The sequence below is a fragment of the Sapajus apella genome, unplaced genomic scaffold (genome assembly GCF_009761245.1).
Source record: "Sapajus apella isolate SASKATOON/1434 unplaced genomic scaffold, GSC_monkey_1.0 scaffold71, whole genome shotgun sequence".
NCBI lineage: Eukaryota > Metazoa > Chordata > Mammalia > Primates > Cebidae > Sapajus > Sapajus apella.
The window spans coordinates 8,649,184-8,672,391 of NW_022437011.1; the positions used below are offsets into that span (position 1 = coordinate 8,649,184).

At 39.0% G+C, this 23,208-nt stretch overlaps 1 protein-coding gene across 1 annotated transcript in view; it reads left to right on the plus strand.

The window, feature by feature from the left end:
• Positions 1 to 23,208, plus strand: part of CTNNA1 (catenin alpha 1) — a 174,056-nt gene that overhangs the window by 59,889 nt on the left and 90,959 nt on the right. The window contains exons 6-7 of the mRNA XM_032250515.1: positions 6,624 to 6,890; positions 9,898 to 10,101. Coding sequence (XP_032106406.1) covers positions 6,624 to 6,890; positions 9,898 to 10,101 — 471 coding nt within the window. The remainder of the gene's footprint in view (positions 1 to 6,623; positions 6,891 to 9,897; positions 10,102 to 23,208) is intronic.

Sequence of the window (23,208 nt, forward strand, 5' to 3'; positions counted from 1 at the left end):
TTAAATAGATTTTCTATGTCTTTCTTCCCTCTGGAATTCCTGTGATAGGAATATTTGTTGATTTAATGCTCTCCCATAAGTTTTGCAGGCTTTCTTCACTCTTTTTCATTCTTCTTTTTTTTCTCTCTCTCTCTCTGAGTGGGTAATTTCAAACTACCATATCTTCAAGTTCTGAGATTTTCTTGATGAAATCTTTTGAAGCTTTCTATTGTATTTTTTACGGAATTTGTTGTTGTTGTTTTTCATCATTACATTCTTTAACTCCATGATTTCTGTTTGGTTTTTCTTCATACTTTCTTTTTGTTGAATTTCTCATTCACATCCTGATTTTGGTGAATTTTCTATCTGTATTTTATTGTATCTCTTAGAGTTTCCCTAAGATAATTATTTTATTATATTTTGTTATTACTTTTTTGAGACAGACTTTCACTCTGTTTTCTGTCACCCAGGCTGGAGTGCATGGCATGATCTTGGCTGATTGCAATCTCCGCCTCCCAGGTTCACATGCCTTAACCCCCTTCTCTCCGGACTCCATGACCCACCAAATAGCTGGGATTACTGGTGTGAGCCACTGCATCTGGACAATATTTTAAATTCTTTTTCTGGCAATTTGATTTCCTCCCCCCTCACCCCCTTTTTTTAAAGAGAGGGTCTTGCTCTGTGCCCAAGCTGGAGTGCAATGGCGTTTTCTTGGCAGCCTCAAGTGATCCTCCAATCTCAGCCTCCCATGTTATGTTGCTGGGGCTACAGGCATGTCACACCCAGCTATTTTTTTTTTTTTTTTGGTAAAGATAAGGTCTTGTGTTATGTTGCCTGGGTTGGTCCCAAACTCCTGGGCTCACAGTGACTTCCTTTTTATTGGGTTCTAGTATTAAAGAGTTATGTTCCTTTGTTGGTGTCATATTTACTTGCTTTTTCTTGTTTCTTCTGTCCCTGTTTTGATGTCTTTGCACCTGGTAGGACAGTCACCTCTTCTGTAGTCTTTTAAATGGCTTTTATAGAGACTTTCCCTTGCAATTGGATTTTAGTGTGCTGGCTGGAGAGTGGTGACTCTGTGCTCAGGAGGAGCAGTGGTACAGTCTTCATGCAGCTTCTTCATCTGTGTTCGAAATCATCAGTAGCTTTGGGTACCTCAGTTGCCTAGGCTGTAGAAGATGGTGGTAGTTGTGGCAGTCGTGTAGGTCCTTGGTGTCAAGGGCTTTTGGGGTCCTCCTCCTGTTTATCCCACAGTAGGTGGGGTGATCCCTCTTTGTGTCAGGGGATCCTTGTGTCAGGTATGACACAGTGTACAATATAAGCAGCTGCTGTAGCTCTGGCTTCCAGATACAGGTGCTTGGAGTGGCTGGGGGGCAGGGGTCCCAGGTTCAGGGTTTTGTGAACTTACTGTGGCACCTGCATCTTGGGATGTAATGAGTGCCTGGCTTTGTTCTCTCTGGCAGATTTGGATATCGGTTGCTCATAAAGCCAGGATCTGTGACTCTGAGGCACTTCAGTAGCTTTGGCCCAGGGGCCTAGGTTGAGGTGCGATTCTTCCCCCTAGGGAGCAGGGCACAGCATTGGCGCAACTAGGGAAGAGGGGTGCTCTGGAGGTTTGGACCCAGGGAGCAGGGTGTGCCTATCTACAATTTGGGAACCTGAGCCAATAGGGCTCAGTGGCAAGTTGGGGCCCAGAGGATGAGGCATCATGCAGTAGTGACTCTGGTCCCCTGGATGGCAGTATCCTAGGCTCTGTGAAGCCAGGCGCAACAGCAGCATGTATCGCAGAATGGCAGTTGTGTGTGCTCTGGATGGGGTGGGGGTACAGCACAGCGATTACCTACTCTGCAAGGAGAGGAGTGTCTCAGCAGTTCAGACTCCAGGGGTTCCCACTTTAGGGAAACAGGCTACTAGAGATGTTTGGCCTGTAGGGCTAGTCTCTCTCTGCTCAGCCACTGCTCTGTTTCCTTGGATGCAGGTTATTATGGCAGCTTAGCCCTGGGATGCTCAGCTGCTTCAGGGCACCAGTTCCTCAGGAGACAAGGTACTGCTTCAGCTAAGGCCTCGGGGGCATGACTTTTCTGGGCAATCCAGGCATTGTTTCCTTGGGATGCAGGGAGCTACTTCTGCTAAGGTATTTGGATGCGTGACTGCTCTGGGTGCCATTTCCTTGCATGCAAGGCACTGCTTCAAATTGGGCACCAGTGTGGGGTGATTCCTCTGAGCAGTGAAGGTACTGTTTTCCTGAAAGGGGTGTGATACTGTTTGAATCGGCATCCCCACCCAAATCTCATGTTGAATTGTAATCCCCAGTGTTGGAAGAGGGGTGTGGTAGGAGGTGATTGGATTGTGGGGGCTGATTTCCCCCTTGCTGTTCTCCCGAGTGAGTTCTCAGAGATCTGGCTGTTTAAAACCTTCTCCTTCGCTCTCTTCCTCCATCTCTGGCCATGTAAGACATGATTCCCTTCTCTTTGCCGTCTGCTATGATTGTAAGGGCCCTAAACGACCCCCACCCGTCACCTCTGCCAGCTATGCTTCCTGTACAGCCTGTGAAACCATGAGCCAATTAAACCTCTTTTCTTTATAAATTACCCAGTCTTGGGTAGTCCTTCATAGCGATGCCAGAATGGGCTAATACAGGGAGAGAAGTAGGGTAGATGGAGTGGCTTCCTTTCTCCTTGGCCCCATGAGTAAGGGTATAACAGTTGCTTTCAGTTTGGGGATGTTTGGCCAATGGCTTGTGATAGTCTGGTGGTGACTTAGCCTTGGGGATGAAGGGAAGCTGTGGCCACTAACACCAGGAGCAAGACACACTCCAGCTATAGTTCCATTTCCAAGATGGTATAGCGTAGTAGTTGCATGTGCCATAGAGGGCAAGTCACAGTGTTGCCCCCTTCTTGGAGGGAACACAGCAGTGTGGACTCTAGCCAGCTCCCTCAGCTGGGCTTAGTGCCTATGAGAACTGCAGGGACAGTGGTGAGGTCTATATGTGTCCGAGGTATTGATGGGGGTTGCTGAGATCCTCTTGCTTACCTCCTTCCAGTAGGGAGGTTTGTCCTGGTTCCCAGGTGATTATGGTTGGGGTATAGGGTGGTGGAGGCCTGGTGTTTCCTTCCTTTTTCCATGTGGCTGCCTTGAGTTTTGTATCTAGGGTTTTTGTAACTCCTCTGATGCACTCTGGTGCTCTCAGTTATTTTTGTTAAAATGTAGTTGTTTAGTCGTGTTTTGGGTGTTGTTTTGAGGGGGATGAATGCTAGGAGCTGCTAGTTGGCCATCTTATGTCACTATTTTAAACCCTTTGTAAATATAAGCTCAGTTAATCTTAACACAATAATGCGAGATAGATACTATAACTGGTTGCATATTAATTTTAATAGAGGTCATGTAATCTGGCAAGGTCTCTCAACTGACAAGTAGTGGAGCCAGGATTTGAACACAGGTTATTTGGCTCCAGAGGACAGAGATAGTGTGTTTTAATTCTTCCTATAATCCCTACTGCCTAGAACATTGCCTGGGTATGGTGGTGTTCAATAAATACTTGTTTAACAACTGAGTGACTAAACTGCTTTGCTGTACTGGAATTGGATTCTAAGTGTGACCCTAATCAGTTGCTTTTTAATTAAGTGTGGTTGAAATATTATTTGCTGACTAGAAGTGTTGAATTTCATTAGCTCTATGCTGTTCTTTGACTGTGAATGTAAAAGTGATGGCAGAAGTAAGGATGAGTTGGCATCGACCTTGGCTCCTATGAGAAGGACCACCTCTGCCTCACATTGTCGACTCTGGCTTCCTAACATGCTAGTTATGTAATGCCTTGATGCTTACATTCCCTCCCTCCGTGTACAGAGAGCTTATTGAGGTATTTGGTGAGAATGTAATGTTTCTTATTTATTACTTAGTCTATGAATTCTTGCCTTTCGTGATTTTTTTTTTTTTTTCTGAAATCCTGAACAGACACTGAATAGTGATGTTATTGTCAGTGTTTTATTTGTAAATAATTTGGACTGGTTGGCTTATTTGACCATGGACCCTTTTTTTTAAGTGTAGCCATTTGTATCCAGGAGAAATCTATGGCTGTAATTTTATATTGTTAAGATAGAAATGAGAGGAGGCTTTCACTTGAATTCTCAGCTCTTGGTTAAACGCAGTGTTATAGATTGCTTAGAAGTTAGTTTCTATTTCTTGGTGAATCCATGGGATGGATCGTTCAGATTACATTGAAAGCAGTTCTTTGACTGTTCCTGAGTCTGCTTGAACCATCACTGGATTGGTGAAGTTGGGGATTATGAAAGCTAAAGTAGACCAAGAGACTAATTTCATAAGTAATTAATAAGTTGCTTAATAGGCCGCTTTCCTCAGTAATCTGGATTACTTATTGGCATTATATATGTTGAAAAGAATACTTTTAATCATTATTCTTACTATAATAAATAGTGCTGTATTGTGATAGTGTCCGTTTCTTTATGTAAAAAATTTCTTTGTGCTAAGGCAAGAGCAGCTCTAAAGAGAGAAAAAAGAATAGCAGTCAGGACAAATGATGGTATTTCATTGTTATTTTCATCATAGATTAAAATATATCCCTAATACTTTGTAAATAGGAGTCTATCAGAGATACAGTATGATGAGGGCAAGACATTTAGAAAATGCCACACAGAACATATGCACCAGCTGTTTAAACATAATGGTTAGCCCTAGCTCCTTGTCGTAACTCAAGTCTTGAAATGATCACCAGTTCTCTAAATCCACAGGATCCTGTTTCTGAATATTTAGCCCAATGTAGTCTTTGGAAAAGTAGAAGTTTGTACCATACCAGGCAATGGCTTAGGAAAGTCGTGAATTACTATTCAGCAATAGTAATTATGGCACCCACTAACTTGAGATGACCACGAGTCTCTTTGGTAACCTTTAAAGAGGCTGTGCTGATCTAGGTCATAGATAGTTAGGAGGAATGCCAAAGTTGATTGCAAAGCATTTTTGTAAAACAGTGAACAATTTAAGTGCTTTAAGGCAAATTCCTTCCTAGAAAACTTTTAGAACCCCCTAGATTGTGGTGAAGGCATTTAGAAAATGCCACAGAAAATATGAGCACCAGCTGTTTAAGTGTAATGTGTAGTCACAGCCCCTTGTTGCTTGAGTCTTTAAATGATCACTGATTCTTTAAATCTACAGGGTCCTGTTTTTGAATATTTAGCCTAATGTACTATGTTACGGGGCATTTGGAGTGCTGTGAGCTATTACTTGCAAATTTAGATTCCAAACAAGAAAGAATTCTAGGAGGAAAAGTAAGCTGTCATATTATACAAGGTTTGAATAAAGATGCAAACCTAAATATATATACTAAGATGAAGTTTCAGAAAAAGGAAGCCAGTTTGGTGTCTCTAATGCCTAATTAAGAACTCATCTAGAAAGATGAACCACTAAATAGCTAAGTCAGACGGCTAATTGAGTAATTGACTTTGTCCTTTTTAACTTGGTCAATTTTCTCTTACTGTTTACACATATAATACTCAAAATGTTTAAATGTATACTCTCGAATTCAGTTGATGACATTGACATCTTCACATGTAAAATAGAGTTGGGCTACATTTAGTGATCATTTACAGTTATCACTTGTATTCTTCTGTGGTGGTGATCCACTTTTACGAAAGCCTTTTTTTTTCCCTTCTGAGTAATGCGAGTATAAGGGGGATACCAGAAATACCCGCTTCCCATTCCCATCTTGTTTATTTTTGGCATCACTTATTTGTCAGCGTATCTACTCAGCCTATCAAGTAGATGCCATCATTAGTGGAAATGATGCCAAGGACCTCAGATCCTTCATACTGTGAATTGAAATTATGGGGTAGAAGAAATTAAAAAAAAAAAAACAAAACAGTTTAAGGCCACATCTATGCAGAATATTGTAATCATAGATTGGGGTTATGAAGCACATATGTCTCAACTTTATGGCTTAGTGTCCTGTGAACTGTTAATGTACTGTGTATGAAAAGTATGGTTCTGTGTCCTAAAGTGGTCTTTGGGGTGGGGAAGGCGAGGGGAGGAGTTACATGCTTGTGAGAATAGCCTTGCCATATCTTCACCTAGTTTACCTAGTTCATGCATACCTCTGGTATCCTGGACCAAATTTCACAAAACTCTTAAAATGAAATTGTACAACTTAATAAAAAATAATCCTCATAATAGGTCTTAACTCTGTTTGAATGTATCTCTTCATGATCTTTCTATTTTTGATTGGAATACTACATATATCTATATAGAGTTGTAATCAAGATGCTAGGGAGTTTTGTCTTTTATTTAATGCCTTATTGAGTGCTGTACTAAGTACTTCACATACATTATCTCATTTAATCCTCAAAACAGTAAGATGCCTATTACTGCTTTTCTTTGACAGAAGGGGAACCTTAGCCCTGAGGGTTTAAAATAAGGTCACCAGATATCCAGGAGAAATCTAGGTCTGTGTGATTACAAAGCTCAGAATCTTACCTGCTAAGCCATACTGCCTTCTTTGATTGACTTTCAACTGGATTGTTAATGAAGATAATGTGTCTAATTAGTAGAAATTCTAACTTTTCAGCATTTACCAACAAATTTTTATATGAGTAGAACCCATATAAAGAGTGCTCCAATTTCTTATTTTACTCTTGTAGGAACTGAAAGATGTTGGCCATCGTGATCAGATGGCCGCAGCTAGAGGAATCCTGCAGAAGAACGTTCCGATCCTCTATACCGCATCCCAGGCATGCCTACAGCACCCTGATGTCGCAGCCTATAAGGCCAACAGGGACCTGATATACAAGCAGCTGCAGCAGGCGGTCACAGGCATTTCCAATGCAGCCCAGGCCACTGCCTCAGACGATGCCTCTCAGCACCAGGGCGGAGGAGGAGAACTGGCGTATGCACTCAATAACTTTGATGTAAGTTATGCTTGGGTGGAAATTTCTAGCTTTTGACCATCCCTCAAAAGATAACAGGTTTCTGGGGAAAAGTGATCAAGGCCTCTAATGATAGCTCAGTTTCCACTTAGATCTGTAATCTAAGTCAAAAGAAATTATGAATCATCAGTTTACTTGATTTTAACTTGGCCTAAAACGTTTATTTTTAGTTTGAATTAAATTTCTGGATTCTTTTATGTAGCTTGTGTTTCCTATGAGGTCATTCTTTATTGAGGATATGAGTTTGGTTCATTTCAACCAAGATTTTGACCTTCTGGCAGATACGAAGCTATGGTAGGTACAGAAACAAAGTACACGTAGGGTCTGCCCCCAAGAGGCCATGGGCTATTGGGAGACAGAGAAACATCCTAAGTGACTGCAGCAAAAGTACCATCATTCTAATCCCTGTCTGCCTAGGTATACTTCTTTTCAATGACTACAGTGGAATAATGAACAAAAATTTAATCAAGTGGAAGCAAATTTGGGATTAAAACACTTTCTTAGCATAATGCCATAATTACTTTTCATAAATGATGCTCTAGGTCTGTCCTGTGTACACAACTCTAATGGTAATTACCTGGTGGGTTATGTGTTTTTAATTCCTACCCACAATGCCTCATGGCTTCCAGTAGATGGCAGCAGTTTAAGTTTTCTTTTTCTTTTTTTTTTAAGGGCTTTAAAAGTAATGTTGGAGCAAATTAAAAACAAATAAAGGAAGAGAAATTGTGTTCCAGGTGGCCAGCATCTTTTCATAAAGTAGGGATGCTGTGAATTATAAAATAATAATAATAATACAGTGGAGTACATTTTGTTTTTAAGGTTTTTTTTTTGTTTTGTTTTTGTTTTTGTTTTTTTGTCTTTACTTTTTCTTTCTTTCCTTTCTTTCGCCACCTTACTTTGGCTTAGGTAGCTGATCCTTGTTGATATGCATGGCTGATTTAAGACTTTTCATAAAGCAAGAAGGCATGTTAAGCCTAAAGACCTTGGTATTAGAACTCAGTTTTTACCATGGAGCTTTAAACATTAAACTATTTTATAACAAACTCTTACGGTGCATGTTAAAATTTACTAGTAATGTTGTTTTTTTCCCCCCTCAAAATTTGGCAGTATTGGGTATCTTTCAGAGTAGTAGCACATTTTGCCCTAAGTTGAGTAATATCTACCAGAAACCATTTAACTTCTCAGGGCCACAGGTATTTATTTGTAAAATGAGGGTTTGTACTAAATGATCTCAGGCCTGTTGAGGCTCTGTTACTGTATTAAAATTCTGTGACCATTCATTTCTCATTTTTGTTGGCCAGAAAGCATTTTGTATTCCGTTTTGACAAGAGAAATCCTGTAATAACCTAACCTGGTAAGAAAAATGATCAGCTAAAATGTAGGTTCATAATGAACTGAAGGTATTGCATTTTCAGTTTGAAAACAGGGTTCTTTGGAAGGGAAGGAAGAAATGTATACTTATTGGAAAAGGGCAAGGTTTTGGTAGAAAAAAATTTGGCATTTAAGTTGAAATCAATAAAGACATAGTTTCTATAAAGAAAAATTAAAGCCATAATATTTGCACAGACATTTATCAGTGTGAGAATAAATTATGTCAAGGGGAGAAATTGGAGGGACACCAATAACTGCTGTCTTGAGGATGCTGATGTTTTACCTTGTACTTATAGCTTACTTGTGACCAGACCTCACTAAGCACTGGGAAAGCTGGATGTAAGTGGAGTCGGGAGGGGAAAGGGAGAAAGAAAAAGGATTTATTTATTTTTTTTGAGACAGAATTTCGCTCTTGTTGCCCAGGCTGGAGTGCGATTTTGGCTTACTACAATCTTTGCCTCCCAGGTTCAAGCGATTCTCCTGCCTCAGCCTCCTGAGTTGCTGGGATTACAGGCATGCACCACCACACCTGACTAATTTTTTACTTTTAATAGAGGTGGGGTTTCTCCATATTGGTCAGGCTGGTCTACAACTCCCAACCTCAGGTGATCTACCTGCCTCGGCCTCCCAGAATGTTGGGATTATAGGCAAGAGGCATGGTGCCTGGCCGAAAAAGGGTTTATTTTTATTGGAGCAGTTCTTCCTTATAGAGTAGCTTTTTGGAAGGATTGCTGTCATGTCTTATAGAATACTAGAGGTCTTTGAGGAAAGAAAGTCTCTAATTTAGACATAAGATAAATTTGAGACTGAATTATTTAGAAAATTTGATGAGATGTGTAAGGTGAGGAAAATAGAAATTCACTATAAATGCGTTTCTTTTTGAAACTTTAAGGTTAGAGATCGTGTGTGTGCACATGTGTGTATATTTGAAGAGACAAGTTCTTGTGTGGCCTATGCTGGAGTGCACAATCATAGCTCATTGCTGTGGCTTCAAGTGATACTCCTGAGTAGCTGGGACTATTGGCATGTGCCACCATGCCCAGCTTATTTATTTTTTTTGTAGAGCTAGGGTTTCACCTTGTTGCCAAGGCTGGTGTTGAACTGGCCTCAAACAATCCTCCTCCTTCAGCCTCTCAAAGTGCTGAGATTTACAGGCATGAGCCACCACACCTGGCCTGTTTTGTTTTTATTTTTTAATTTTTTTGTGGTGCAACAGTTCTGAATATCACATGGCAGTTTTATATCCTGCACGTAAGAGAGAGGTAACTTTTATTTTCTTTGTAATTCTTATCTGGTGATTTGAATTGCTAGTATTATACAGGTTTACCTTTAGATATTCAGAATAAGTTTTGTGAGCATGATATATTTGTATTTGTGGTATCATCCCTTTTGCACACCCTGTTTGGCTGCATAGCATTACTTCTAGTACTTTCTTTGAGGAGTGATCAACAGTAGGCCAACTTGTGTGGGACAGCCCCTTATCTGCTAAGAAGTATAACTTTCTTTCAGATGTTGGAATTTTTGTGTTTAATCTTGATATTGCTAACATCACTTTCCTCACCTTGAATAAAGGAGGGAACAGAGATGAGTACTAACATTCAGTAATACTTCTCTGCAGAAACAAATCATTGTGGACCCCTTGAGCTTCAGTGAGGAGCGCTTTAGGCCTTCCCTGGAGGAGCGCTTGGAAAGCATCATTAGTGGGGCTGCCTTGATGGCCGACTCATCCTGCACTCGTGATGATCGTCGTGAGCGAATTGTGGCAGAATGTAACGCTGTTCGCCAGGCTCTGCAAGACCTGCTTTCGGAGTACATGGGCAATGTGAGTTTGAAAGCTTTTCTTTGAAGTAGATATTTATGAGGAGTTTTCTATAACATGTTGGATCTGAGATGTTTCATTATTAATATCAAATATGTCCTTGACGCCGCGATTTTTTGGGGTAGGCCAGATTTTTTAAGGAATGGATAAATGGTTAAGTGGCTCTTCCTTCTCTCCAGCTTTTTGAGAAATTTTAAACTCACAAAAATCATGCAATATATACGTAGGAAATTTATCTGTATTCATCAATTAACATATAAATACATGTATGGGAGTGTGTGTATATAAATATATATGTATATATGTGGTTGTATACAAACGTGCTTTTTCCCTCAAACCTTTGGAAAGAAGTTGTAGACATTGCGATTCTTTACCTCTAATATTTTAGAATACCACTCCAAAGAATAATGACCTTCTACATCACTAAAATTTTATTGTCCCAACTAGGTGGCTGACTAACTTTGGGCAACAGGGAATGTTGAAAACCTGCCTCTTCAGTATTTGTAGTTTATGAAATTTTTTTTCATGAACCATGTTGAATGTCATAAGAGTAGATAATTGCCAAGTAGAGTTATGTGAAGCAAACTGAATAGAGGGCTTTTGAATTTTTAAGGTTTGTGCATAAAAACCAAGGCTATGACATTTGATACCCGACTTTTTTCCTTAAAGGCCATAGAAGATTCTATATTTGTTGATTTTTCTCTATTGCCATATGTCTTTCTTTTTTCCTTACCTTATACTTCTTTTATTCCAGTTATTTAATGCTAACTTAGGGTCCCTGTCATTTAGACCTTGGACCCACTATTTTACTATCGCTAATTAGCAATAAATTAAGTCAAAAAATTATAAGAAATCTTTTTTTTTTTCTTTTTGAGACAGAGTTTCGCTCTTGTTACCCAGGCTGGAGTGCAATGGCGCACTCACCGCAACCTCCGCCTCCTGGGTTCAGGCAATTCTCCTGCCTCAGCCTCCTAAGTAGCTGGGATTACAGGCATGCGCCACCATGCCCAGCTAATTTTTTGTATTTTTAGTAGAGATGGGGTTTCACCTTGTTGACCAGGATGGTCTCGATCTCTTGACCTTGTGATCCATCCGCCTCGGCCTCCCAAAGTGCTAGGATTACAGGCGTGAGCCACCGCACCCGGCCATAAAATCAGTTTAAAGGAAAGAAGGACAGTACAAATTAGTTGTCATCACTAGTGTTTTTTTGCTTATTTAATACATTAAAAAAAAAAAAGACCTTGGTCCTTTCTCATTTGTTCATTTGCCATACATCTTGTCCGTTCACTTACAGGCCTGTATAAGTTAATGGGTAATGATGAATCATGATGGAATTTTCAGGGTGAAAATGTATGCTTTCCTCTCTTTATCTTGGTTCTACCACACTGAAATTAGTGATGCATATTGATTTTTTTTTTTTTTTAAGTAGACAGGGGGTTTCACCGTGTTAGCCAGGATGGCCTCGATCCACTGACCTCGTGATCTGCCGACCTCAGCCTCCCAAAGTGTTGGGATTACAGGTGTGAGCCACCTGCCCAGCCCATATATTGAATTTTTAAAAGCCATTGTCCACTGGATATGGTGACTCAAGCCTGTAGTTCCAGCGCTTTGGGAGGCTGAGGTGGATGGATTGCTTGAGCCCAAGAGTTTGAGACCATCTTGGGCAACATGGTGAAATCCCATCTCTACAAAAAATACAAGTTAACCTGCCATGGTGGTGCATGGCTGGTCCCAGCTACTTAGGAGGCTGAGGCCGGAGAATCGCTTAAGCCTCGGATGTTGTGGTTGCAGTGAACCACAGTCACGCCACTGTACCCTAGTCTGGGCAACAGAGCAAGAGTGTCAAAAAAAAAAAAAAAAAAAAAGCCATATTTTGATTATAGGCAGTCTACTTCAGAAAAATGAGATTAGAGATTTTGTTGACTCAAATGGAAAAAGCCGTTTTTAAGTCACAGTGAAAATATGGGACACATTTAAAAATCCATAGCTAAGATTGAACTTTAGAAAATATTTTTTTTTAATGGGTATGTTGAAGAATGGCTCACAATGTTGCAGTCTTAAACAGGGAAACAAAAACTCATGATAGGTAAGTGGATCAGTCAACTACTATCATGCGTAGTGCTGGAAGTGGTGTAAAAGTGCCTAATGCAGTTATGATTAGGAAACCACTTTAAAAAACAGACTTTGGTGGGAAGGAGGATGTGACAAATCTGTTCTGATTGCTCCATTCTAGAGCTTCCTAATCAGTATATAAGATATGCCTTGAGTCTTGTGGTTTCACATTCTTGGGCCATTCACCCCAGTCATGAGTACTTTGAGGTTTCTCCGTAGAGCGCCATACAAACAATGCTGTCTATTCATGCCATCGATGTAAGGAAAAGTGGGAAACACTCATTTATACTGAAGACATGGAGACCACAATAGCATTCTTAAATGAGAACTGGAACAATGTGTGATGTGAGGCTGAAATTTGAGTATTAAGGTAGTGGTCTTGAAAGAAATCTTCTTGAGATTTAGAAATTATTTTAGGAGATGGTCTCTGGGTATGGTGAAAAACTTTAGTTTCCTTGTATGGACTCGTGTAACGGTGAACAGGCTTGGTCCCGTCAAAAAGCACTGAACTGAGGATAAACGGAGGGCAGTGGAGCACACTTAAAGAAAGCTTAGCATGATGAAAGGGTCTGGAAGAAGCAGAAGCAACTGGGGATAGATTTTTGCTTATTTATAAAGCATTGAAAAACATTTAGAACCTCTAGTGAGTGTCAGAATATAACCGGCAATGTCTGCCCGTCACTCAATTCATTCTGAGAATGTGTCACATGCAGAGCAGTGTTTTGGGCACAATTTAAGAGGAGGAATGAGACTCTTATTCCTCCCTTATGGAATAGACAGTTTCTATGGGGGGTTTAATGGGAGTGTCATAGGTACAGACAAAATGCTGTGGAAATTGCAAGGAGGTTGAGGTTATTTCTAGCTGGGAAATCCAGGAGTTCTCTAGAAGATTTATTTTGAAATCTTTTGGTTGACTTCTACCTTGATTTTTTTTTTTAAAAAAATGGTTCATTTTAAGTTTTTCTATTGAAAAATGTTAGACAAATAATTGTTATGTGGAGAATTGAAATGACCTACATTAATGAAAACTTGTTTACTACATGGAACTTTGTAAACATTGTGAAGTCCAGAAAAGCTCACATAATACTCACTTTTTCTATTTCCTAGATTCTCTCATATTGTAATTAATACTTTTATAGCCACACATTCTTAAAGTGTCTTCTTCATTTTGTTTTGCTTATTACCAAGCTCCACTGGCTTTTTCTCTGAGGCAGCGATTCTTAACTTTGGATGCACATTACAGTCCTTGCGCAACTTAAAAATCCTAATGTTTCATGTGTACCCCAGACCAATTAATTCAGAATCTCTGGGTCAAGATCTAGGTGTCAGTTATTTTAAAAGGCTTCCCAGTTGATTCCAATGTGCAACTAAGGTGGAAAAGCTGCTCTGGTAGTATATTGTGTTTGTCCCTTTCTGTCCCCACTGCCATTATCTTCAGTGTCTTTTCACTCTCTCCATTTTCCACTTTGTTCTGCCTGCCCAGGCCAGGCTGAGCTGTTGTCTTTAGTAGGACACTATTCATTCATTACGTCTGGAAATTCCCTTCCTACCTCATAAGCCTAATCTGCTCTTTCTTCAGGGTCCACATTTGGTTTTCATCTCTCTGCTGAAGGCCATTTCAAACTACATCATCTTACATTACTTCTCTGGTGACTGAAATTTTGTGCCTTATTATTGTATACTTCCTTGAATTATTGTTTAATTGTGTTTCCTTTATCTATTTTATTCTGCAACTAGGTTTTAAACCTTTGGAACATGACAACTGTTTAAAAATATTCATTCATTGTCTAGTATAATGCTGCCAGAGGTAAATCCTTGCTTAATGAACACATGCTGGTTTGGTAGAATGAATAAAATGAATAATTTTGGATTTTCATGGTGCTAAGGATACAATAGTGTGGGGGGAAAAACCGAAGACCCTTACTCTTATGGGCCTTACATTCTACAGGGGATGAAGGAGGAGGCTGTGGTGGTTTATTTCTATTTCCTATAGATGATGTCTCAGTATACAGATGACATTTGTTGAAAAATTAAACCAAATACTCTGAAATAAGCAATTAAGTGAAAGTGATACCTTAAATCAGAGCAGAGTTAAATTTAATTCATCTGCTGAGGGCCAGTCCCTTTTAACATTTCCAAGGGTCAGGAGGCTAGCAGCATTAATGTCGTTGCTTGCATTGTGGTTTGATGAAGAGTTGGTAGGGTAGTCTTGGCTCTGCAGCTAACTCAACTGTACAGGCTCTAAGGAAATATTGATAAAAGTAATGCATTTGACCTCTACTTACTTCACATTAGGGAAATACCACAGATGCATGACAGTGGAGGTTTTGCGACCCTAAGTGTATCCTTGTAGTTTCACAGATGACTTCCAGGTTTCCTTGAAATGAAATGTGGTTATATTGTGGTTAAGTTTAATTTGTTTTTGCTCTGTCAGCCTAAAGTTGCTCTGCCTGTGAGAGAGAAAAACAGCTTTGGATGGATATCATAATCTTAAAAGGTTTAAAAATGAATGGATTGAAATTAAAATGAAGTGTAATTTTGAAAATGTTATTACTATTTTGTTTATTTTTTTCATAATTGGAAGCCAGACATGTGCATTAAATTACAGAACCACCACTACTGTTAGCATTTACAGATATATATTTCCAGGTTTTTTTTCTTTTCTTCTTCTGTGCAGAACATAACAGTTTTAACTCTCAGTATTTTCTGCATATAAACTTGAAATATCCATAGAACTAGGTTTCAAATTATTAAGTTAATGAGTTAAAGCAGTCTGCTGTCTGGTTGATGGGTTAAAATTTCTGGTTTTCAAATATATAGCTGATTTGGTTGCCCAGTTGTGTGATTTAATGTTCTCTGAAGTTATTTCTGTGCTACTGAGAAAGACTTCTGAAGGGCCCTATGCTTTATATAGCTGACCTCTTTATTCTTCTGAGGGATATGCTGACTGTTAATATGTTCATTTCTCCCTTTTTAAAGGCATGTGTTTTTCTAATAGTAGACTTCATTGGAGCCAGACTTGTCTCTGTTACCATAACCCCCTTCAACCCTGACTCCTCAATGAACAAATAAACAAGACTACCCTTTCCCCAAAACTCCAAATCTGAAAATACTTAAGACAGTATTTGAAATATAAAGGACCCTCAGCCTTTGAAATGAACTCCATTTGTTTTTGACCAGAACATTCTTGGCCAGCAGATCATGGTCATGTTTGACTGACTGGCATTAGGGCTTATAATTGGTAAGAACAAACATATGCGGTGGGTTTGAGTAGTACTGTCTCTCTGCTGTTCAGTATGGTAACCACTTGCCATATATGACTGTTGAGCACTTGAAATGTGACAGGTGTAAATTGAAATTTGCTGTAAGTATACACCAGATTTCAGAATGTAAATTATCTCATTGATAATATTTTAGATATATTGGTTCAAATAAAATCTGCTATTAAACTTTACTTTTACCTATTTCTTTTTACTTATGGCTACTAGAAAAATCATATTTACATTGATTATATACGTATCTATAACGTATCTGTTACAAAAATTGTATGGGTGGTTTATTTTTGGCTTGCATTGTGTCTCTGTTGGACAGTTCTGACTGATAAGTAACCAGTCAGCTAAGGTGAGTAGATAAGAGGTTAGGATCAACCTCACTGAATGTCCAGAATGGCATGGTAGTCCATGCATAGTTTCTGTTATAGCTTGTATTTTTTTAAATACTTAAAACTGTAGTTTTAGGCAGAAGAAAATTGGTTCAGTTTAGGACCTGGTAAGGATAATGTTCCTTAAGGATAGGTTTTATTCCTGTTCTTGCCCGAAAACATTGGACATAGTAGTTGTAGGATCCCAAAAGAAGAATGCAATAACTGGACATATTTTGGTTGGACTGGACAGATATTTGAGGAATGCGATTATGTTAATATGTCAAGTATAAAATTTTAATTTGATTTGGGTAATAGTTTGATGTGCAATTTATGAATGATATGCAGCTAATGTTCATTTTCAAAGATATTTTGAAAAGATATATTGTTATTGTAGTGAAGTGAAGCACTCAATTTAGATGCTTATCCTTTCTCAGTTTTGCAGATGCCTTCCTGAAATCTCCTTAGCATAGCCAGCGCTCTTGAAGGACTCTGAAGAGCTTGTCACTGCATTATTTTGTGGCTGCTCTTTCTTCTCTTCAAAATTAGAGTAGCTTAATTTTTTCCTGATTATAAAAGTTCTGTGTTCATTATGTATTGTCTGTAATATATACACCACTCATTTTTGTGCATAACATTCCAGACTTAATTCTGGATATGTGTATATGTAGACTTATATCTGTTCTTTTCTTACCTTTTTCCTCTTTTTAAAAATGTTGTTAGTAATGATTGTCCATGCTTTTATACTGCTTACCATATGCCAGCCATTGTGCTGAGAGACATTTTATCCCCATGATAACCCTGTTGAGTTGATAGTTGCTCCAAAATTACATATACATACAGATGCAGTTTGAACTCCGATCTGTCTGACCTGAAAGTTTGAGCTCTTCATACTTTTACCATTGTGTATCTTCCCAAGTTAACAAATATGATTTTACAACATCTTAATGATGGCAGAGTTTTATTTTAAAATTAAATACCCCCAGAACTAAAATAAATACTAGAATCTAAATTTCAATATTAAGTTTCTGAAGTTGAATATCCTAACCTAAATAAAATAGATCCAGGTCTGGGATAGCTGCTTGAAGTGAGTGGAGCAAAAGAGCTTTTTAGAGTATCTTTCCATGCTAGACTGGTGGTACTTGAGTGCCGTAGATGTTTAAATGGGCTCTGTGGTGTGCAGGTACAGAGGCTGAATCTTGTTACACGGTTATGGTATGATTTCCATCTTTCTTTGAACTCTTGGGTTTTCTACAAGAGATGCTTACTTAAATTAGTAGTCCATAGTTCTGTAGAGGCATTTGAAGATTATTTTATTGAATTGTTAGTGTAAGCTTTTCTGTGAGCTGCCTAATATACAGGGAGAGTTTATGTAGGTAGATATTGCATTGGATGCAGAATTTGAGCATGTCTAGGACTTGCTTTTTTGACAGCAGCATTTTATTTTTTATTTTTTATTTATTTATTTATTTTTTCCTTTTTTTTTTTTTTTTTTTTTGAGACGGAGTTTCACTCATGTTACCCAGGCTGGAGTGCAATGGCGCGATCTCGGCTCACCGCAACCTCCGCCTCCTGGGTTCAGGCAATTCTCCTGCCTCAGCCTCCTGAGTAGCTGGGATTACAGGCACGCACCACCATGCCCAGCTAATTTTTTGTATTTTTAGTAGAGACGGGGTTTCACCATGTTGACCAGGATGGTCTCGATCTCTTGACCTCGTGATCCACCCACCTCGGCCTCCCAAAGTGCTGGGATTACAGGCTTGAGCCACCGCGCCCGGCCGACAGCAGCATTTATTTTTATTTTTTGTTTTTACTGTATATGTCTAAGGTATACAACATGATATTCAGATATGCATAGTTAAATGATTACTACAGTCAAGCCATTTAACATACCTGTTATCTTAGAGTTACCTTGTGTGGGTGCTAAGAGGGCCTAAAATCTACTCTCTTAGCAAGTTTTCCAAATACAATATAATACAATACTGTTAACTATAGGCTTCACACTGTAGAGTAGAGCTCTAGATTTTTTTTTTTTTTCCCTGCTCTGTCACCCAGGCTGGAGTGCAATGGTACGATCACAGCTCACTGCAACCTCTGCCTCCCTGGTTCAAGTGATTCTCGTACCTCAGCCTCCCAAACATAATAGCTGGGATTAGAGGCATATATTACCAAGCCTAGCTAGTTTTTGTATTTTTAGTAGAGATGGGGTTTCGTGCTGTTGGCCAGGCTGGTCTCAAATTCCTGGGCTCAAGTGATCCATCCACCTTGGTCTCCCAAAGTGTTGGGATTACAGGTGTGAGCCATCATGCCTGGCCAAGAGCTCTAGATTTATTGATGCTGCAACTTTGTACCTTTTGACAATAAATGTCCCCTTCTCTCACCATCTGGTAACCCACCTTTCTACTGTCTTGTTTTTATGTATTAGAGAACATGTAAATATCATGCAAAATTTTTCTCTCTGTGTCTGATTTGTTTCACTTAGTATAATGCCCTCCAAGTTCATCTATGTTGCAGAGCAGCATTTATTTAATTTGGAAACTCTGTTTGTCAGAAATTAATATGTGATTTTTTTACTGTTCAAGATAAAGAGTTTAAAAGACCTTAACTCTGAAGAAGACATCTTACCCCAGTTAAATTTGTGTTGCTTTCAAAGAGGTTTGAAGTACTTCCTGTGTATAAGCTACCCTGGCATTGTGAATTGCAGTATTTAGCAGGCAAGTTCTTAACCTTTATTTAATACCAGAAAGGTACATGTTTATTTATTTGTTGAAGTGGTGCTGGCCTGATGGAGCAGTAGTGGAGTGGGATTTTGAAATCAGGGTGATGGAGCAGGCATGTAGGCCTGCCCGGTGTCAGGCTACAGATAGGAGTTTAGCCTCCTCAGGATTGCTGTTAGACTGTCCTTTATATCACTTTGTGCTCTTCAGCTGTCAAGCGGGGTTGAAAAGACTTCATATCTAAAGTAATACTTCTGGATTAACAGGTAATAGCCTCTAAATATATCAGATTATTAGTAATTATCTCTAGCTGGTGGGGCGATGGGCACTATAAATTTTCTTGGATATTTTTTCCCATGTTTTTGAAAATGTTTTTTATGTTGTTAATGTCACAAAGTTTAGAAATAAACTTAGACCCTTAGATTTGTGTGTCTTAGATTTTTAGGTTTTGTTTATAACCATACTGTGTTTGTTTCAAAAGCACTATTAATAGGGACATTTGATGGTGTTTCACACATCTTAATATGTGGATTCATTCTTTCCAGGTAATGATTCATTCAGGACTAGTTTGACTAAAGGGGTTAGTTTGGTTTTTTTTTTTGGTCCTGAAAGACCTTTACTGGATGGTTCCTTCCAGAGTCGAGGACAGGACACACATCCACACACTGTGCACCAGCATGCCTGACTAATTTTTTTAGTTTTTGTAGAGATGGGGTCTTGCCATTTGGCCAAGGCTGGTCTCAAACTCCTGGGCTTAAGCAGTCTGCCTGCCCCAGCCTCTGAAAGTGCTGGGATTACAGGTGTGAGCCACCAAGCCTGGCCAAGTAGTTTCTAAAGAGACTGCATGGACCCAGAGCCTAAAATACTTGCTATTTGGTCCTTTATAGAAACGTGCCAATTTTTATTTATTTATTTTTTTGCGACGGAGTTTCACTGTTTTTGCCCAGGCTGGAGCGCAATGGTATGATCTCTGCTCACCTCAGTCTCTGCCTCCCAGGTTCAAGTGTTGCAGTCTCCAACTATAATTGTAGATTCCACCATTCTTTATTTCAGTTCTTGGATTGCTATTCCATGTGTTCTGCTCAGGATTTTTAGTTACATTCAGTGGGACAAACACGGTGGTATATATTTATTACATTTATCCAGAACCAAAACTCAACCAGTGTTTTCAAAGCTGAGTCTGAAACCAGTGAAGTGTTAGGTCGTGGACGTACCCATGTTTGAGCAGTTAGGACTAGAACTAAGGCTTTTGATTTTTTAGTCTAGAGATTCTCCTGTGGTGTTCTTTACATGTAATGCCATGGATGACGGGCAATAAGCTGATACTTCCATAGGATAGAACTTGTTAAAGCTTGATCAAGTAATATAATCTCCCCAGGGCGCAGCTTTCTTGGCTGGAATTGGGGTCATTAATAGCTTCCCCTCTAACTGACCTTGCTAAAATGCACAGAGAATCAAGACCAAGGAAACCATGAGGATGAGGATATGATGGATGGTGTTATTCAAACATATCAAAATGCCTTGGAACAAAAGAACAGAAAAAATAAAGTGTAGCAAAGAATAGGGTGAACAGGGATCTGGATGGGCGGGGACCAAGGGACATGTCTTCTGTGACAGGTGCTTTTCAGCCTTCTGTGTGTACTCCGTTGCTTGCTCTCTGCCTCTAGCAAGGAGCCAAAGTGGCAGCCTCCATCTCCAGTCTGCGTGATTTTGTAGTTCAAGCATCTAATCACAGCTGACAAGTCTCTCCCTCTCTTAGTGTGTATGCAGTGCCATGTTTGATGAGAAACATAAAACTATAAAATGTGTGTGCAAATATGCAAATTGGTATTTTTAGGGAAAATGTAATATAGTTTCTCCTTCAGTTATTCTTTTTGGCTCAAGGAGTGGCTTTACTTTTGGACAAAATTGTCATGTGTTGATAATAAAAAAATTGATTAATTAAAAATATTGTGATTGTTTAAATGTAGCCAACTAATAGTTGTGGGAGGCCACCTATTTAGCTTAGAATGCCCATATGTGACAAATATGTAAAACTAAAAGCTTATCAGTCATAAACTTCTACCCTTTTATTTTGTATCCATTCATCTTAAAACATTTTTTAAAAATTAGGTATCTTATAGGACTTAAGGTAGTAAATAAAAACTCATTGTGATTATGGCAGTTAAGGATTAAACAAATTGGGTTTGTATGTTTGGTTTTTCTGCCCTTGAATTAGCCTTAATGTTTAGTTTTTTTAATCTTTAACCCTCTCCTCCCCCCAATAAATGTAGTTACATAAAGGGATGCCATTCAAATGCTTTTCATGATGGGCAGGTTGTCATGAGCATTGAGTTTCTAAACTATCCTTGTCAGAGACAGGAAATTTCCTGTTCTCTGACTTCAGACCTTCTGTGTTGAAAGTTGCCTCTTTGGTTGATACATTTCTTAGTCATAATGCCAACTTAGAAGGGCACATGTCTGTGGAATACATTTTTATTCTTAGAGTATTTTATTCATTTTGAGTTGAATCTTTGTTCATATCTGATGACTGTTAATGAAGTCCTTGCCAGTAATTCAATAGCTAGCTTATTTTATTATTTATTTATTTATTTTTATTTCTGGAGACAGAGTGTCTCTCTCTGTCACCCAGGCTAGCTGGCTGGCTTGTTTGTTTATTGAGACAGAGTCTTTCTGTCGCCCAGGCTGGAGTGCAATGGTGTGACCTTGGCTCACTGCAACCTCTGCCTCCTAGGTTCAAGTGATTCTTCTGCCTCAGCCTACCGAGTAGATAGGATTACAGGCATGCGCCCCCACACCCGGGTAATTTTTGTATTTTTAGTAGAAATGGGGTTTCACCATGTTGACTAGGCTGGGCTTGAACTCTTGGCCTCATGTGATCCACCTGTCTTGGCCTCCCAAAGTGCTGGGATTACAGGCATGAGCCACTGCTCCCAGACTATTTTAAAGAGGAGTATTGGGTATATAGAACCAAACACTGTTGGGAACTGATTCCCTTTGGTCATTCTTTAAAACTGCCATTAGGGCTTTTCATAATGTCATGATTTGAAAACATAAGGAAGATATTTCCTTTGAGTTACTATATGCTGAAATAACATCTGATCAGTAAATATCTTACCAATATTATTTTCAGATGCTTTGGAATGATTGATCTCCTGCTCTGGCTTTAACTCCATTTGAAGATTATTGTTGTTGTTGTTGTTGTTATTTTTATTTTGAAACGGAGTCTCGCTCTATCACCAGACTGGAGTACAGTGGCACGATCTCAGCTCACTGCAACCTCCACCTCCTGGGTTCAAGCGATTCTCCTGCTTCAGCTTCCCAAGTAGCTGGGACTACAGGTGCATACCAACATGCCCAGCTAATTTTTGTATTTTTAGTAGAGATGGGGTTTCATCTTGTTGGCCAGGATAGTCTTGATCTCTTGATCTTGTGATCTGTCGGCCTCAGTCACCCAAAGTGTTGGGATTATAGGCGTAAGCTACCACGCCCAGCCCCAGTTGAAGATATTTTAATGTTTGCAGTTTATAATAATCTACCAAGTTGAATACAGTATGGCATTATATTTCAAGGCTTCCTTGCTAACCGTCCTTTAAATTTAACACTGGAACATATTAGCCTGAATTACTTTTCCTTGCTTTGAGAAAGAGTTACTGATTTTATTAGATTCAAATATGAAAGTGATCTTCTAGGAGTGAAAAGATTAATGTTTTGGCTTGGCCTTCTTCTTGTGTCTGTATGAATATTGCTTACTATTTCCTGGTGTAAAATGACCTGAAATATTTCATTAGAAAAAACTATACCAGCCTGGACAACATGAAAAAAACCTGTCTCTATAAAAATACAAAGAATTAGCCCAGTGTGGTGGCACACACCTGTAGTTCCAGCTACTTGGGAGGCTGAGGTGGGAGGACAGCCTCAGCCCAGGAGGTTGAGGCTGCAGTGAGTCATGATGGCACCATTGCACTCCAGCCTAGGCGGCAGAATGAGACTTTATCTCACACATACACCAAAAAGACCTGTAATACTGAGCTATAATCTTTTAAGCTCATACTAATAAATATACCTGTTGCTGGGAAGCAGAGCATATTGTTTATTTTACTTTGAAGATTCTGTATTTTTGGTGAAAAGTAGCTGAAGTCACTGTATATAGGAACATTGTTTTCTAAAACTGGCCATTAATGTATACCCTGTTTAGTGATTTATGTTGTGATAAAGGACACCTTTTCAAAACTATTTTTTCTTATGTCATTATAGTTTTTTAATTAAAGAAACAGACTCAAGGCTTTAACCCATTTATGTCAGAGGTTACAAATTTTTTTTTGTGAAAAATCAGACCTTGGTGAGGACCTTGAGTAGTAGGATATAAATAACTCCCACAAGTTTAGCGTTCCAATAGTGGAACACTAGGCCTAAATGGGTTAAGACATTTGCTGGATTTTTCTTTTTCCAAGCAATATTAAATGTTGTATCATTCAGATAAAAATCCAATTGTAAAATTAAAATTTTTAATCATGGCAGTTAAAGAACATGACATCATTGACTAGCTCTTACTTACTTTCTATAGGGCTAATTGAGCAACTGTAGAGGTTAAAATCAAACTATTCTTAGGTTTTCCTATCCAGTGCTACATTAACCGGT